The sequence below is a fragment of the Carassius gibelio genome, chromosome A3 (assembly GCF_023724105.1).
Source record: "Carassius gibelio isolate Cgi1373 ecotype wild population from Czech Republic chromosome A3, carGib1.2-hapl.c, whole genome shotgun sequence".
Classification (NCBI taxonomy): Eukaryota; Metazoa; Chordata; class Actinopteri; order Cypriniformes; family Cyprinidae; genus Carassius; species Carassius gibelio.
In genome coordinates, this window is record NC_068373.1 from 28,058,091 (window position 1) to 28,078,056 (window position 19,966).

General features: G+C 31.7%; 1 protein-coding gene across 1 annotated transcript in view; it reads right to left on the reverse strand.

Annotated features, from left to right (window-relative positions):
* Positions 1–19,966, reverse strand: part of LOC127955535 (coronin-7) — a 107,938-nt gene that overhangs the window by 87,363 nt on the left and 609 nt on the right. Inside the window, exons 2-7 of the mRNA XM_052553467.1 lie at positions 15,316–15,412; positions 15,155–15,235; positions 15,003–15,073; positions 13,428–13,611; positions 11,309–11,385; positions 4,624–4,674 (exon numbers count right to left, since the gene is read on the reverse strand). Coding sequence (XP_052409427.1) covers positions 4,624–4,674; positions 11,309–11,385; positions 13,428–13,611; positions 15,003–15,073; positions 15,155–15,235; positions 15,316–15,412 — 561 coding nt within the window. The remainder of the gene's footprint in view (positions 1–4,623; positions 4,675–11,308; positions 11,386–13,427; positions 13,612–15,002; positions 15,074–15,154; positions 15,236–15,315; positions 15,413–19,966) is intronic.

Here is a 19,966-nt window from a genome sequence, read left to right on the forward strand (position 1 = left end):
ATGTAAAAATAAATAAAAAGTAAAAGTAAATAAATCTAAATGATAAGTATAAATAAATGCATAGCACTAATTAATCAATTAATATGAAAAAGAAACCTCTATAACACTATAAACCTATCTCTTTCTCTCTTTATTCCTCTCGTGGTGTCCTGCATTGATACAGTGTGCATCTCCACTCACAAGTGTTTACAGTATCAGAGCAATGCTATGATTATTATTCAGCAGCGCAGTGATGGTGTACAGTACGTCTGAAACTCATCATAGCAGAGTCAGATGAATAATCCTGACTTTGGGGAAATGGCATGCCTCTAACAGCTGATAAACATCCCCTTTCACATAAATCAACGTCACATTTTTACACAATGCTGTCAAATTTTCCTGGAGCAAAACAATAAATGTTGTATATCATATTTACAAATGTTGATAGTATAGAACCAAATGTTTGTATTCCACATCCTCCAACAGTAAACATCTCTCTTTCTCTCTCTGTGTGGAAACTGCACAGCCAGGTTCACTGCGACTCTTGATTCAAGCTGAGAGCGTTCAGCATTTATTTAACGTTTAGCAGAACGACGTCAAGCCGAGACTGCCTTCAGATCCAGCAGCTCACGTCAACAGATACTCCTCATTTCAGAAGAGATGCCTTAAAACATTACAGGAAAGTCCACAACAATACAAATACGCAACTTCAAGTAAACCAAAAGGCACTGTATTATATCTTCTGCTCAGCACGGCAACATTTATTTGATCAGAAATACAGTAAAAACGGTAAAATTGTCAAATATTTTTTACAGTTCAAAGGAACTATATTCTATTTGAATAGATTTTGAAATGTAATTTATTTCTGAGATGCAGCGCTGAATTTCCAGCATCATTGCTCCAGTCTTCAGTGTCACATGATCTTCAGAAATCGGTCTAAAATACTGATTTATGACATATCTAAAGGTACGGCTGGGACACCCAGGTTGTCTTTAATTATGAGAATAAGCACGAAAAACCAGATAAAAGTACTTTCTATTCTACTTTATGAATTATGAATTATGGTCTATGAGTGTCCATTCTTCTCCTGAAGCATACGCTGCTTGTTTTCACGATATTCTGGTGTGAGTTTAACCCACGGGACTAATATATACCCAGTTCACTCATGTCTTCTTGGGTGAAGCGTCTGTGTGCGTCTCCCACAAACCCTTGCAGTCGCTCAGTCTCGACTCTCGACGCTGTGCATTTTTTCCCTCTCCGTTCCAAAGCCTCTCGGGTTTCACAAAAAGCAGCAGAAGCAGAAATGGAGAGAAATCTGGCCCCCGTGTCCAGAAAATATTCCCTTTCCTGTTTCCCCTCGCTGCCAGGGACCGCAGCGCACCAGCGCGGCCCGAAACTATGAGGAGGATTTCAACTACACGCAAGAAGACACAGACCTGCGCGTCCCACGGTCCTCTTCCTAATCGATGAGAACCACAAGAGACGACAGACACAGGACGTGACCGCAAAGGATGCTGGGTATGTAGGCTCGGGAATTACAAAACTGGTCCAGATTGAAGCAGATGATATATAATATTAGTTATTTTGACAAACAAACAAAGCACTCACAGAGGAAGACAACAGCAGGGTTTAACAGCAGAAATGTGATGCTGCACTCACATCAATCATTCAGTAAACTAATCTTTATTAATCCAGTGTCTAAGTGTCTAAATGGCTCTGTTGGGCAGGGAAACAGAGGCTGGACAGATAGTTTGTGCCAAAGTGTGAAAGTCCCCACTTTAACAGGTGTTCATGGTCTTGAAGTTAAAGTTACCAAGATTCAAACTAACTTTGCTGTTGTGGCTATAAGTGCAAAACAGAGTGTATTTTCACTGTGCATTACTGCAATTGTGATTTTAGACCGATTATTAAATAAATTAACCAAAAAAAAAAAAAGTTGACTTATTTATTAGCTAAAAAAACGTAATAAAAAAAATAAGTAAATAATTATGGTTTTCAAGTAAATAGTTGTTAAAACTAAAAGAATAAATACATTGAAAAGTAAATGCATATAGTAATTTGTATTTGTAATTTGTAAAAAAAAAAAAAAAAAAAGATTAATAAATGAATAAAGAAATAAATGTTTACTTATCAATTATTTATTTAAATTAAATCTCAAATAAAATAATACAATTAAGCATTGTTATTTTTAAATATTGTGATGCATTGTGATATTTAACAAATACACTGCATTAATAAAATGAATGATATAAAATACAAATAAATAAAATGCATGCAATTAAATAAGTAAATAAATATGAAAATACTTATGATTTTCCCTTTACTGACTGCTTAAATATAAATAAATTAAAATTAAAAACAAACATTGTGATATTAACTTGACAAATGTATTTAAATTAGGGATGCACGATATTGGATTTTGGCCGATATTCGATATGCCGATATTTTCAAAATAATTTTGGCCGATGCCGATACCGATATCGATATATATACAAATATATACTGATATATTTAAACTTTAATTTTACTGAAGAGAAATCCATGTATCTCTTCTGTACTGATTCTACCATAAATTTATTATTTTACAAATGTAGACAGACATTCACATCTGAAAAACAGGTCAATTATTTCACTTGGAGAATATCGGTTTGGCTCATCGGCAGAAATATTCATATCGGCCGATACCGATAATGGTCATTTTAAGCTTTTATCGGCCGATACCGATATTGTGCCGATATTATCGTGCATCCCTAATTTAAATAAATAAATACAAATGGATTAAATATTATAGCTAAAAAAAAACAAATACTTTTAACAACTAAATAAATAATATAACAAAATATTTTGTAAAAAGTACTAAAATAATAAAGTCAGTACTATTTTCTCCGTTTCAGAAATGCTGTTGATATAGCTTCTATCTTGTTAATTATATCCTGTATTAAATATAAAACATCTTAAACATAACTAAAATTGGATCATTACATCTCATGGTGACGAGGAGGTCTAAGACGCACCAAACCACAAGCCACGAGTCTAAAAACACTTTTCAGTGTGAGCTTCGAGTGGTTTGGTGTGAGTTAGGCCCTTAAATATGCATTTATTTGATAAAAATCAAGACGTAGCAGGAAATCTCAAAGCGAGGGTCTTTGAAACCACAGTGTTGATCACACACACACACAGAGTCGTGCCAGCTCCCCAAATACAGCCGTGTGTTCGAGTGTACGCGAGCGCTGATTACAGATCACACTCGTGCCATCCAAAAGCACAAATTACACCATTTCGCCTCTTCCCGTAAATACCACGTACAGTTAGCCTCTATTTCTACCCCACCTGTCTACATCAGACCATCTGTGGAAGAAGCGCAGACGCACTGTGCGCTCGCTCCAGAAACGGACGCTTTTCATCCCCCGGCGCATTAAAACAGCACTGTCTTATGTGCTCTGCTTTCGGCTGGAGCCTGTGAACATCAGGGCAGCTTTGAGACGTGGTGCCTGTGCTTCAGCGCTGGGGAAGAGAGGAGCGTGGCTGGGAGTAAACGGAGATGGGGTTTCGTTAGGACTGGCCCGTGAGCGCTGGAGTGATTGTGAAGTTAATGGAGCTGGTGAACACAACACAACACTGATGTGCTGCCAGCTGGATGTGTTCACAAAACAAGCTGCGCTGTCAGGAATCAGCCTTAATGAGACACATTAGACCGCACGAGAGACGGAGAGAGAAAGATGCTAAATCAGACTTTTCATCTCTTGGATTTGCAAAGTTTCAGAATGATTTTACTCTACTTTTTTTTTTATATATACAATCTACCAAAAAATAAATAAAAGTATATTGCAAAGCAAATTTAAAAAAAGCTTTTGCACTCTTTACAGTTTTTGCACTATTTACAAGTAAAATCCATTTAACTAAGCAAAATTAAAGTGAATAAATACATATTTTTGTTTGTATTCTGAATATTTAAGGCAGGTTTTCAATAAGAACAAGATTTCTTTTTTTTTTTTACAGTGCAGGATTTGTTTTCAAAGAACTGTTCTGAATTCATTTTATTTTACACCTTTTATGTAATTTATCTTATCTTACATCTTTATCTTTTTTTATCATAAATCTAACACAACTTTGTAAGGTTTGTGCTCAAGACAAGAAAATGCTTTTCAAAAATGTAAGAAATACTGAAAGGGAGAATTAAAGTGAAAAAAACACGCTCAATGGGTTTCGACAGTCAGAGACACAGTCACGTTCATACGGGCGTCTGGAGCACTTCACCAGCTCACCAGAAACAGCAGAGTGAATGAACGAAACCAATAAACCAATCAGAAAGAGTCCCTGAAGTAACCGCCTGCTCTGATTGGCTACAGATTAGAATATGAAAGCTGAGGGGCGAATGGAGCAAAAAATTTAATTTGAGCAACTAATAAAGTGTTACAGATGGAGCAGCACTGTTCAAAAGTGTGTGTGTGTGTGTTTAAAGACATTAATACATGTTATCCAGAAAGCATGTGTTAAATAGATCAAGGCCTGGTTTCACAGACTGGGCTTAGGTTGAGCCAGGATTAGTCCATAGTTGAAAAAGGACCTTTAATAGTGAAGGTCACAAATCTCAGTATAATATCAAAGCGTTCACAGATTGAGCAGAAGATGTCTGAACAGTACCTGCACCGCTGACAGCTGAGCCCGCGGGTCGAAGAGGCGCAGCTTCCTGTCCTACAGAAACAGAAACACACACGTTCAAGTGTACAGTCAGATTACAACAGTCATATCAGTCATACAGGAATATCAGCACAGGGATACATTTACAGTCTGCGCTGAGCAATGGTTATTAAAAAAAATGTATTCTGGTATTTTCAGTTTTCTAATAATTCAGTCAACTTTCAGCATACTAAATAAAAAAAAGTGTCATATGAGCAATAACATACGAGTAGCAGAGCAAAATGGCTGTATATCAGCAAGGATGTGATTGGACCACAGGTAAAAGACATCAACACCACGCCACATTATCAATACTGTGCATCAAAATCTTAAAAGGACACTTTCTCAAGATTCAAGATTTAAGAATGACCCTTTCTTGACTATAATGTGACTCTTTAGGCGTCAATGGGCCTTGATTATTGTCATACGCTGGAACTGGTTTCATGTGCTATTTCTTACGAGTCTGTTAACACAATCGGCAGAGTAAATCCTGAAGAGGATGTCAAACTCAGTTCAGTCGATCAGTGACCATCAGACGACCCCAGTACACTCAACCAGCCAATCAGGAGAGAGAGAGAGAGAGAGAGAGAGAGAGAGAGAGCGGGATCAGCACTAATATGAACCGGCTGCCTTTAACTCCACACAACAGATCCACCTTCTCTCAAGAGCCCGCAGAAACACAGAATAGAGGAACAAAAAATAGTGACATGTTTTGTGCCTGTTATCTATGACATGCTTTTCTTTTAACTAAATGAATAAGTGTATTTTGAATCAACTGCTTATAATGCTTTAAAGGGGGGTGAAATGCTATTTCATGCATACTGAGTTTTTTACACTGTTAAAGAGTTGGATTCCCATGCTAAACATGGACAAAGTTTCAAAAATTAAGTTGTACGTTTGAAGGAGTATTTCTGTTCCAGAAATACTCCTTCCGGTTTGTCACAAGTTTCGGAAAGTTTTTTTCGAGTATGGCTCTGTGTGACGTTAGATGGAGCGGAATTTCCTTATACGCGCGCTCCCGTATAGCAGAGCACTGAGAGCACAACAGACTTCACTGATCAGAGCGAGAGCGTCGCGAAATGTCACAAAAGGAGTATGTTTTTGGTTGCCAGGGCAAGACAACCCTGCACAGATTACCAAAAGAGAAACAGCATTAAGGGACCAGTGGATGGAGTTTATTTTTACAGAGGATCAACGGAGTTGTGCAAGTGTTTGTGTTTGTTCCCTGCATTTCGAAGATGCTTGTTTTACAAACAAAGCCCAGTTTGACGACGGATTTGCACATCGTTTATTTCTTAAGGATAATGCAGTCCCAACGAAAAAGGGTCACGATCGTGTGTTGGAACCGCAGGCGGTGAGTAAAACTGCTTCAAATATCTCTGCCTCCTTGTTAGTGCGTCCGCCTCCCATCGGAGACCCGGGTTCGAGCCCCGCTCGGAGCGAGTCGTTGCTGCTGCTCCTCGTTCAGTTTCAGCCTTCACAGCTGTCACAGCTTCCAAACGCACTCAACGCAAAAGCCTACTGGCGCTCGTGATTCTTTAGCTCCGCCCACACGTCGCGCCTTCAGGCGCTCGTGTTTTTCCGGGAAAAATCGGTACAGACTATCTTTCTCTTATGAATATTATAAAACTAAAGACTTTTTGGAGTTATGAAGGATGCAGTACTACTCTATAGGTACTCAAGATTAACAGGATATTGAGTGAAAACGAGCATTTCACCCCCCCCTTTAAACGCTGTGTACAGAGGCAGCTCACTAGTGTGGCTTCAGTCCTGAGAGACAGACTTGGGGAATGATGCTTTTTACCCATAATGCATCCAGAAGACACCCATAAACTGCTGACAGCTCCTCTCCAAACACAAGTCATCCAGAATACTGTAACCCACCATACATAATTAGATCATTACTAGTAGTGTATTTTAGTTTTTTTTGTTTGATACAAAGTTAAAACGTGACCCTGGAGCACAAAAGTACTCTGGGGTGTATTTATAGCAATCACCAAAAATACAGTGTATGGGTAAAAATTATCGATTTTTCTTTTATGCCAAACATCAGTAGGAAATTAAATACAGATCATGTTACTTGAAGATATTTTGTAAATATCCTACTTTAAATATATCAAATCTTTTGATTTTTATATATTGTAAATATGTTAAAACGTCATTTTTGATTAGCATTGCTAAGGACTTCTGAGAATTTCTCAGTATTTCGATGTTCTTGCTCCCTCAGATCCTGATTTTGTATCTTGGCCAAATATTGTCTGATCCTTATAAACCATACGTCAATGGAAAACATATTTCTTAAGCTTTCAGATGATGCATACATCTCAATTTCAAAAAACGGACCCTTAAGACTTTTTGTGGTCCATGGTCAAAAATGTTCATTTGCACTTTTGCAGTTGAGAGACCCAACACAATGAAACACACACTCAATACGTGTGTGTGTGTGTGTGTGTGTGTGTGTGTGGCAGCAACAGCTGTTTAATCAGTGTGTGTAACTTCAGCTCACATTGATGTTAATGAGCTTCAGTCGTGCTCAAGCAAACATCCTCTTTCCTGCCAACAAACTGTGACTAGCAGCGCTGATTACTACAGTAATCCAATTAATCACTGTAATCAATTAGCACGATAATATCCCAACAGTTTGTTTAAATATTAGCAGCTTAACTACAACTCTTAATTACTTGTCAAAAAAAAAAAAAAAAAACGGGCAATCAAGACTTTTTTTTTTTTTCTTATTGCATGAGGTCTTATATTCTTTAGGATTTAATCATGGAATATAGCTTATATATATATATATATATGGATCAAAATTAGACATCCCATTTGGGCATCCGCATTAAATTAAACTTACCAAAGTCATTTTATACACATAACAAGAATAATAAATGAAAGTGTCTGCTTTAATGTTTCAAATGACTTGTGTGAAAATAAATACAAAAATATTTTAAATATACAAATAAAAGTTTAAAACATTTTAATATACTGATATTAAAGTATATAAATAAATTACGAATTTATTAAATATTTTTAAATGCACAGATATGATTTAAAGTTACTTTATAAATGATTATACAAATAATCACAAATATATGAATGTTTTAAAAATGATCATACATTAATAGAAAAACATATAATTAATATTAAAGTAAAAAATCAGGTATATATATATATTTGTTAAATATCTAAATATAAGTATACATCAACCACTGTTGTGCAAAAGATTAGATTTGTTGATAATAAAATGAAAAATCACAAAGCATTCAGTGTGAACTCAGACTCATAAATGAATCCTAAAAATTTGAGATCAGTGTTAAATTTGCAGCAGCCTGAAAACAAGTGTACTTTTTTATATTTTGTTTTATTTCATTTAACGTTTATTGTCTTTTATTTGATTTTGTCTTATAAGTGAAGTTTGTTCAGAAATGACCCTTAAATATTAGCAGTAGTGATACTGATGTTCAACAGCACTAATGAAAGTCTTTACTAGCTGAAAGGAAAATAAAAAGAGAGAAGTTAACAAAACAGCTTTAACCTGAATCTTGTATACTATAGTAAATCCCCTCGCTTCGATCACAAACCAGTCCTGTCCTCTCTCCTCCTCCTGTTCATCTAATGGGGAAATAGCAGCGATTGAATGCACATGTTGGCGGTGCTTATTTACTTTAATAAGGTGGATACGGGGAGATTGAAAGGCCTGTTCACTTAAATAACAGCTGGACCTGACTGAGGGCACAACCTCTGAACTCGGTCTGTGATCTGGAGTCACATTTACAGCTCCAGCCCCATTTCTATTTTTCTTTCTTCATATTTTAGAATGAAATCTGGTCCACTATTATGCTGTCATCATGATAAGGTGTTATTCTTAGGGCCCTATCATACACCCGGCGAACATTTCAAAAGTGTTTTTCCATCGCTGGAAAAGTGGATTTGGACACGGACTGAGTTCATCTGCGCCCTGCGCTTTACACTTTGTGTTTAGATCGTTAAAATAGGGCCCTCAGTGGTTTAATATGAAATATACAAATATAAATTAAATTAATACATTTAAAAATAATTTTATAAATATAAATTAAATTATCATACAAAATACAAACAAATTCAAATCGATTTAATAAATAAATATAAAAATACTTAAAAACAAATCTAAGTTTAAAATATTGTAATAAATGAATATATAATATACATATGAAATAAATTATAAATATTTTAACATGCATTTATACTAAACTATTTTTAAATAACAAAAGATATGAATATAATATAATATACAAATATTTTATAATACATTTAAAAATAATGTAATAATATTAAATAAATATAAATGATCATAAAAAAGCAACCCCCCCCCCCAAAATGTATTTTATCTAAAACAAATCTAAGTTCAAAATATTGTAATAAATTATTATAAAATATACATATGAATTAAATGAAATATAAATATTTAAAAATGTTAAAAGTTAAATATAAAAATGTAAAATAGTTTAATATAAAAATAGTTTTAAATACATAAACACACAAAAAAGGATAAAAAGTGTAAACTCAAAAGTCATTTCATAAAATTACAAATAGATTTTAAAATATATACATTTAATATAAAAATGTTATGAATAAATAAACGTAATAATGTTAAACAAGATGAATTATTCTCAAATGTTTATTCGTTAACTTTGACGGTCTTCATTTATCTAAACATCCATCAATCAACTGATCTTTTTAAAAGATATTCTGGAACAATCTGACAATTTATATATACACACACATTTACATATTTTATTTTTAAAAGGTAAATAATTTAATGCATTTCTAGAAAGTTATTCAAAATATATTAAATTATTTATATTACATATATTTTTTATATTTTTTGTTAATTTATTTGTAACTTAAATATATATATATATATATATATATATATATATATATATATATATATATATATATATATATAAATGTGACTAATTTAAATATAATTTAATAAAATAATTTAATATATTAATATAAAAATATAAATATGAATTTCATTCATTCTGAATATTTTTTATTAATAATATAAATATCAAAATATTTATATTAATGAATTATTCGTTTTGTAAGATGACTGCAGCAGGAAAATAACAGCAGCAGATTTGCATCTCAAACCGCACGAGTTGAGCTCTCGCCATAAACTCAAACAGAAGAAAAGAGGTTTGGAAGAAGTCGGACACGTCTGGCTTCATCGAGTGTTTGTCCTCCATAATGAGATCAGCGCTGATGTGTCGTTAACTTTAATCAAACGACTGAAGGAAGACGTAATAAACTTCCTCAGATCAGAAGCACTGACGTTCATCCTGATGAAGCGACTGTGGATGTGTTTCTGTGCGGTTCACTAATAAAGCCAATCAGTCATGAGAGAGAGAGCATGCTGGGAAAACACACGCTCTGGGGACATCTACTGGTGAGATGTGCGGCTCAACTGTTTCCATCTCATATTAAGATGATGAACACAAGGTGAAAACAACAGCTGGAATGAGGACAGATGTTCACTGCCAGTAAATCAGTACAAATATATTACTGTGTCTGAAAATACACTCATAAAACCAGATTTGAACCAGTGTGGTTACGGTTAACTAAACTACAACGTGTTTGTGTTTAAAAAGAAATAAAAAATGTATTAAATGAAAAGCAAACCTTAAAAATTACAAGTGTTGTCCTGATAACTAACAGAAAAACTAAATAAGTTGAAGTATCAATATTACTTTAAATAAAACTGAAATAAAAAAAAATAAATAAATATGAATTTAAAAAAACAAAAGCACAGAATTACTAAAAGGTCTAAACTAAAATGAAAAGAAACTGAAAATAAAAAAGGTAATTAAAAATATTATTATGATACTACACAAATAATACTAAAATAACATTTAACCATATTTTATTTTCTTTACTTATTCTACTCAATTCATCAGTTTGACCAAAACTAAAAGAAATAAATTACAGAATTATTATAGTTATAATATAAATGTAAACAATAAAACTAAACAAATAAAAGAACATAATAATAATAATAAATGTGTTACTTAAACATTTCATTTATTATTTATCTGCCAAAGCAACATTTCCCATTTTTTCCTTTAGTTGAACTTGGTGCATTAAAACAACTACAACATACTTTGAAATACTTTGTAAAAAATAAAAAAATACTAATACTTTAACCTCTTAACCTGTGCCCCTATTTTTGAGCATTTTCTGAAAATAAAAATGTCTGTAGCTCTTGAACCCTATGGTGTAAATGTATAAATCTGGTATTGTCTGAAACTAGACATTTAAACCTTTATTACTCTGAAGTCATAATAACTCAGAATTAGTATAGTAATAGAGTAAAACAAGTTCAAACGTAAATGAAAGTGACTCACGATACGTTTGAATGAAATTCACTAAGGGAAAATGGATGGGACTTTGATGCCAAAGGCCTAAACATACCATAAACATAAAGCTGAATGTCTAAAATCAGTATCTCAATGATGTTTAATAACACTGAAGAATCCTTTCAATACTAAATATCCCCGTCGTGGTAGAGCAGGTGGCTCTGACGTCAACAGCAGAAGCAGCGAGGAGATGTCTCCTCTGATGGAGAGTCGTCTCACAGTCACAGCTTCACACAGCGCTCAGATCTTACCTTACAGGACGAGGCCAGCAGAGATCCGTCCTCCTTCCAGCCCAAACCCTGCAGCTGATCCTCGTGCTGCTGCAGCACTGCACACACACACACACACACACACACACACACACACACACGCGTGAGGAACGCTGAAGGAGCAGCAAACACACGTGACGTGATCAGTGAGGACACACAGACAAGCGTGACAGGGCTGTGTGTGTGTTAGGAGAGGAGAGAATGTGTAGGAAACAACATGAGCAAATTATAGACAAAAACTGTGTTGAGAGATCTTGCCTTGGCAACTAACTGAAATAAAATCAGTTCAAGAATTAAATAAATGTAACAACTGAAGAGAATTAAAAAAAAAACATAAAATTACCAAAACTTAAAAAAGAAAGAAAACTGTAACAATATAAAAAGTAAGTCAAAATACAAATAAACCATAACAGCAAAAAAAAAAAAAAAAGATGAAATAAATGTTAACTTGCATATTTAAGCATTTAAGTATTTTATTAGTTTATTTTATATTATTTTATATTTATGTTTCTCAGAGATCAGTTATGTCATATATAAAATAATATACAAATAAAAAAAATATATGAATAAAAAGAATGAATAAAAATATAATAATAATAATAATAATAATATATAAATTTGTCTAAAATAAAAGAAAATATTTTAGAATACCTTTTAATTTATTTTTAGAGTACAATATTATAGTATGTAAAAATACGAATTTAACACTGATGATTTATTAGTTTTATTTATTCTATTCAATTCTATTTGATATGTCTGTTTAGTCAAAACTACGAGGAAAAATAGAGAATTAAATGGTTATCATAGTAAACTAAAAATAAAATAAAATTTTAATTTAAATTTTAAATAAAATAAAATTTTAATTTAAATTTTAAATAAAATAAAATAAAATAAAATAAAATGAAATGCAATAACTCATTTTATTTGGGTTATTTGCCAGTGCTCTCTGAGATCCAGCTGTGCAGCGCTGTGTTGGTTTGGTGTGGAGTGACAGTGAATGAGCCTCAGCTAACAGAGACTCGAGCGCATGACGGCAGATGAAGACAGATGTGAAGAGAAGACAAGACAGATGTGAGGCTCTGAGGGGCTCCTGAGCTCAAACATTTACCTCCATCGCTCCACGCCAGACCCCAGAGGGCCCTGGAGACCACCACATCACACCAAACACAGAGACAAAACAGACAACAACTGATCCAGGAGACAACTACAACACAACGCTTCACAGACCGTCTGACACCGAAAACAGATGTCAGTTCACTTACAACACAATCTTCAATTCAGCTAAATAATAATAATAATAATAATAAATGAAATAAATAGAATTACATTTTAAATGTAATTATTTTTTTAAGAAAATTTAAAAGATTTTTTATATAATCAAAATAAATAAAAAATGTGCATTTAAATAACGTAAATAAAAATAAGTAAGTTTAAAAAATATATTGAAAAAAAAACAGTTAGTTAAAATAGCTCAAAATACATTTAGTTAGTTAAAAATACATTAAATACTTTTTAAACAAACAAATACATTTAAAAAAAAAATGTACATTTTAAAACTACATAAAAATACATAATAAATTAAATAAGAATTTATTAAAAAAATATATTTTTAAAGAAAATTAACACAATTTTAAATATATGTAAAATAAATAAAAATGTGCATATAAAGTAAATAAAAATAAGTTAATTTTATATATTTAAATATTACATTTAAATTTTAAATATATTGAAATAAAATAAATCACAAACAAAAACAGTTAGTTAAAATAGCTCAAAATACATTTAGTTAGTTACATTAAATACATTAAATACTTTTTAAACAAATACATAAAAAAAAAAAATTAAAGTACATTTTAAAATCTACATAAAATTTTTTAATGCACAATAAATTAATAAAAAATAAATCGATAAGCATAAATAATAATAAAAACATTAAATAAATACACTTTAAACAAATAAATCAAACTAGAAATGCACCGTGAATCAAACTCCTGAGAAACACTTAGCGTCTGAATAGGGCTTGAGTGCACACTGAGAGTACAGTAATGTAAGACGAGTCTGAATCAGTGAAGCGCTGGTGTGTGTGTGTGTGTGTGTTTACCTGCGAGTGCTGTGTCTCGTGTGACGTCCCACACCTGCACACCCCTCACAGAGGCCACGGCGAGCAGCTGAGAGGCGGCGGGGTGGAAGAGGACCAGCTCCAGACGGCCGTCAGCGGGACTCAGAGTCACCTCGGCATCACTGACCTGATCCTGAGCAGGACCACACACACGCCACAGCTTCACCTGAATCACACACACAGACACTACACTCAGATAAACACCACAGGACCTCCAGATCTTAAACACGCCTCCGCTCAATGAATCAGTGGGTAATGGTAAAAAACCGAGTGATCTGGTTTGTTTTCATGATTCAATAAAACAGCACAGTCTCTGAAATGTGTTTTCCTTTCAAAAGCCATGCTGAATTATTTTATGTGCATATGTATAAACCGATAATATTACAGACTAGTTTTAAAGATCTGATTAAAATAAATCAAATCAAGTCCCATTTTCATGATTTCACTTCATTATCATTGCTTCACATTACGATACAAAATCCAAGTTTTAATAAATAAATACATACGTACATAAATACAATTATTGTTCTTATAATTGTTTAATTCGGAAATGCATAAAATTACAAAGAAATAACATTTTAATAAATAAATAAAATGTTTTCCTTATTTTTGTTAAATTCAGAAAAAAACGTCCCATTACAAAAACTGAAGTTTTAATAAATTCATACAAATTTAAATATATATAAATATATTCAGAAATACATCACATTACAAAGGTTAAATGAATACATAAAAAAAAAATCACTTTATTTATTTTACTTTAATTTCAGAAAGAAAGAAAGAGATAGAGAGAGAGAAGAAAGCATGGGATCTTTAGCAGAATATCTTTTTCAAATCTTATTCTAATAAATGAAATAAAATCAATTAAATTAAATTGAATTGGTTTAAAATGCATTTAAAAATAAATCAAAGTATATTAATTAAATGAATACCTAAATTCTATTGATGTTATTGATTTAAAATAAAGAAAAAAAGTTGCTATAAAATGAAAAACGTAAAATAAATCGATTTAATAAATATTTATAAAATGGCTTTTAAAAATATTTTTTTTAAGATTTTTTTTTTTTTTTTTACATTATATTAAGATTAAATTGTTATGTGCTTGGGACAAATATAAAATATTACATTATTTATTTGATTGTATACAATATTTGATATATAAATTAAGAAATGAATCTTAAATCAAATACATTAAAGAATAAATAAATAAATACAATTTTATTATCAACTACTCGAGTGGTCTGAGTACTGACAGAAATAGTCTGTATCTTTATTTAAATCAGTCTATCAGGACACAATCATGTTAATTCGGTTTACTACGATGAGGAGGAGGAAAAAAATCTGATCAAAAACCTAATTACTGCTTTTTTTCCTGCTCTTTAATTCATCCTCCTTGATTTACGCCACTGTGCATTCGTGATGTACAGTATGACATCCCTGTGCAGCTATGTATTGTGCTGTATCATTTGATATTGAACTTGGCTTCAGATTTGAGCGTGCCTGGTCCCCTCACATCTCACTCTCGCTGATGAAGGGCTCCAGTTCATCACGACTCACCGTCTCATCCGCCGAGCAGGTCGCCAGCAGAGAGTCGTCAAACGGAGAGAAGTCCAGGTCGGTCACCAGGTCTGGGACACAGGATCAGAAGAGAGTCAGGACACGCACACACATCACACACACAGGACACAGCGTCCTCACAGACATCTCACCAGCATGGCATGAGATCGGAGTCACGGTCCACTTCCCATCAGAGGCAGCGTCCACAGAGGTCAGGCCGAGCATCCCACCTCCTCCAGAGACACAACAGACACGGTTAGATGTCAAACACAGCTCTGATCTGATCTGATCAGGTGTTATCAGAGGTTCATACCAGCCTGATCTGTGTTGAAGGCCACCAGACTGCAGCTGGACGTGATGTGCTTGCCCTGAGAAGAGAAGGAGCCTCCTCGCACGCCCGCAATCCAGCCCTGCACAGAGACACAGCACAACCGCTGAAGCATCTCTAAATCAAGACACATCTGCCATTGCTTCTACAGGAAAACATGAGGAAGATATACATACTGTACACACACATCTGTCCTCTCGAAACACCTCACTTTAACCACTCAATAAAATAATAAAACCATAGGAACATACAATTAACATCATTCATTTGACAGTAAAAACATAATGAAAATTAAAATCATTAAAAACAAAAAACAAAAATCATAAAAAAGTTAAATAAAATAAATCCTTTTTAAAAAAATGTTTTAAAGAAAAACTTACTTTTTTATAATTAGTGAATTTAAAATACATTTTAAAATAAAAACAAAATAAAATAGGTGATTTTAAAATAAAAACTTACTGAACATTTAAATTATTAGTAAATATAAAATTTATTTTAAAATAAAAACAAAACAAAATAAGTGATTTTAAAGTAAAAACTAACTAAACATTTAAATTATGAGTAAATATGAAATTAATTTAAAAATAAAAACAAAATAAAATAAGTGATTTTAAAGTAAAAACCAACTAAAGATTTAAATTATTACTAAATATAAAATTAATTTTAAAATAAAAACAAAACAAAATAAGTGATTTTAAAGTAAAAACTTACTAAACACTTAAATTATTAGTAAATATAAAATTAATTTTAAAATAAAAACAAAACAAAATAAGTGATTTTAAAGTAAAAACTTACTAAACATTACAATTATTAGTAAATATAAAATTAATTTTAAATAAAAACAAAACAAACTAATTGATTTTTAAAGTAAAAACTTACTAAACATTTAAATTATTAGTAAATATAAAATTAATTTTTAAATAAAAACAAAACAAACTAATTGATTTTTAAAGTAAAAACTTACTAAACATTTAAATTATTAGTAAATATAAAATTAATTTTTAAATAAAAACAAAACAAAATAAGTGATTTTAAAGTAAAAACTTACTAAACATTTAAATTATTAGTAAATATAAAATAAATTGTAAAATAAAAACAAAACAAAATAAGTGGTTTTAAAGTAAAAACGTACTAAACATTTAAATTATTAGTAAATATATATTTTATTTTAAAATAAAAACTAAATAAAATGTGATTTTAAAGTAAAAACTTACTAAAAATGTTTAAAGTATTAATACATTTTAAACAATTTTTAAATAAACTTACTAACAGTCGAAATCATAAAAAGTCTGTAGTTTTTCTTTCTAATCAAATGTAAAACTTTTAAATTAATAACGTAAATATAACAAAATAAAGCATAATGTAAAATTAAAATAAAATACTACTTTTAAAATGAAAAGTTAATCAAATCAAAATCATAATGTAGAATTAAAATGAGTAATTATTTAAAATAAAAATAATTACAATATAATTTTAAAACTACAGGTAAAATTATAACGAGTAAAATAAGTTTTTTTTAATAAACAAAGAAAACAATGTTGTTATTGTTAAATAAAACTATTAAAAATAGTCAGAAAAACTGAGATAAACATGAATGACTCAAATTAAGACAAATATAAATTAAAGCTAAATAGAAAAAAATGGGTAAATTCCTAAAACGTACTGAAAAATAAATATAAATGAATGCTAAACATAAATATTAAAAACCTAATAAAAATGAGAAAAGCACATACAATTAATAAAATGTAAAACTAAAATAAATATAAATTAATAAATAAATAAAAACTGTCAATAGCACGTAAAATGATTAAAACTTAAACTAAAATAAAAATATATTAATGCTAAACATAAAAGTTATAAGCATAAATAAAAAATACCTAAATGCATTACAAAATGTACTAAAATTTCTACAAACAGAAATTAAGTATACAAACTAAAACTACAAAGACATAACAGTAAAATAAATATTTAACTTAAAATATATTTTTTTTAAAAGCTGAAACTGAAACACAGCAGATGCCAGTGATCAACTGAATCAACCGGCTGACGCCTCTCAACTGAACATCTGACATCACAAACAGGAAAGAGGAAACGGATAGAAACACTGCACTTTCTCTAGACAGCAGCGCAACACACAAACACACACAGACAGGGCCTTTCACAAGCAGCACACACACACACACACACACTTGAGGAAATGCAGAAGAGCAGCCGAACAGTTTCAAATCCTTCCAGAACGTCAACAAGAAACAGCAGCAGCACGCAGAGAATGTGTGAGCGACTGCAGAATAACCTTCAGACTCTGGAGCAGACTGAAGAGTTCTCCTGCACACACACACACACACAGACTCCTACACCATAAGACCACGAGCCAGCGCATTACAAGATCAAAACAAGGCCTTCTGGCTTCTCCAAAAACACAAAGAATCTGCATTGAAACCCTTAACCTGAAATCCAAAACAAAACCATTTCTAGCAAAGCACAGGGACTGAGCCGAGTTCACCTGCTGAACGATAAACCTGGTGAAAACGTTCGGAATAATTAAGTGGTTTTTATGCTTTTGAAAGAAGTCTCTTCTGCTCACCAAGGCTGCATTTATTTAAATAAAAATGCAGTAAAAACAATAAAATTGTGAAATATTATTACAATTTAAGAGAACAGTTTTCTGATTGAATATATTGTAAAATATAATTTATTCCTGTGATCAAAGCTGTATTTACAGCATCATGACTCCAGTCTTCAGTGTCACATGATCCTTCAGAAATCAGTCTAATATTCTGATCTGCTGCTCAAGAAACATTTCTTATTATTATAATGTTCAAAACTGTTTTGTTGCATCATATTTTTGTGGAAACAAAACAAAAAATTATATATATATATATATATATATATATATATATATATATATATATATATATATATATATATATATATATATATATATATATATATACATACTCACACATACATATATACATAAAATTTCAGGATTATTTGATGAAAAGAAAGTGCAAAGGAACAGCATTTATTTGAAATCTTCTGTAACATAATAATCTTCTGTAACATTTTACTGTCAATTTTCAATTCAATGCATCCTTGTTGAATAAAGAAACTTTGCAAAAAAAAGACAAATCACCTGAATCCTGAGCCGGTCTCACCTTCTTCCCCTTACAGCAGCATCAGTCAGCGTTTTCCATCAGACACTCAGCTAAACTTCTGTCAGCGTTTGACCACAAACACACATCTGATGCCAGAGGATCTGTGCTGTCTAACTCATCTTTCAGTCTTTAACAGTGTGTCATGTGACCTACACTGTGTGTTTCTCCAAGAGCGAATCAAGACGAGCGCAGAGGTGAACAGTTCAGTTATATGCTATATTCATTCCAATCCAGGCCACACTGTAACATCAATCCATTCTTAAAGAGACAGTTCACCCAAAAATGAAATCAGTCGACGTACATATTGACTTCCATAGAATTGAACAAAGTAACAAATACTATGGAAGTCAATGGCTACCGTTGACTGTTTGGTTGACAACATTCTTCAAAATATCTTCTTTTGTGTTCGACGCAAGACAGAAACTCATACTAGTTCAGAACAAGTGGAGGGTGGGTAAATGATGACAATTAGAATTTTTGGGTTACTGTTCCTTTAAGGCCACTTCTGGGGTCCTAAAGCAAAACTAGATGCCAATCACAGTGTTAAATGACTGATAAATATATAATAAATCACACATATCATGAATAAAATGGATATTTGGTCTATATCCAATGCATTCACATGCTTCTGCAGAAGTGTCGGCCTTAAGTGTCTTCAGAGCCGTTGTGTACATGAACACAAACACAGGTGATCATATCGAGCTCAGATCTGATCCTGTTTGTCCCTGGAAAACCATCCAGAATCAAGTCAACTCACTGCTGTATCACTGCAGAGCACTCCGTCAGATTTGAATATGCAAAGTTTGAGTTTTATCACCAAAAAACTGTGCAGCCGGGTGAAAAAAAAAAGTTAAAGTAAGGTGACAAATCAATGTGCTGAAGCACTCTGAATGAAATGAGTCACTCAATTAATAATTACAGAAATCAAAAGTTAAATGTAATTATTTATTGTGAAACATTTAAAACAAATGAATCATTCAAATGCACCAATTTGTCTTGGCATGTTAAAAATGTCATGAATATTGCATTCTTGTGAAAATAAATAAATAAATAATAATAGATGCCAATTAAGTTTTAGTGAATTTGGATTCAAGATTATTTTAATATAATATTAATTATTAGATTTTATACTAAACCTTTTGGAGTAGCAGGATATTTTACAGTGTTGTTCATTATAGGCATATTTTAGGAATTAAGCTTCTTATTATAAAAAGTGATATTTTTTATAATTTATCATTAAAAGTAACAAAAGTGATATTTTATCATGCTAATAAAAATTATTCAAATGCAGACTTTTTAACGTGTTAATATTTTGCTTTCATATAGTCTTGCAAAACATATTGATTTATTTTATAATATATTCATTTTATTTTAATTATTTTAATTATGTAAAAATAAATCTGCATATTGAACTTTTTGGTTTATGTAATTATTAATTAATTAGATTAGATTATTGCATATTGAGGTTACCTCGATGA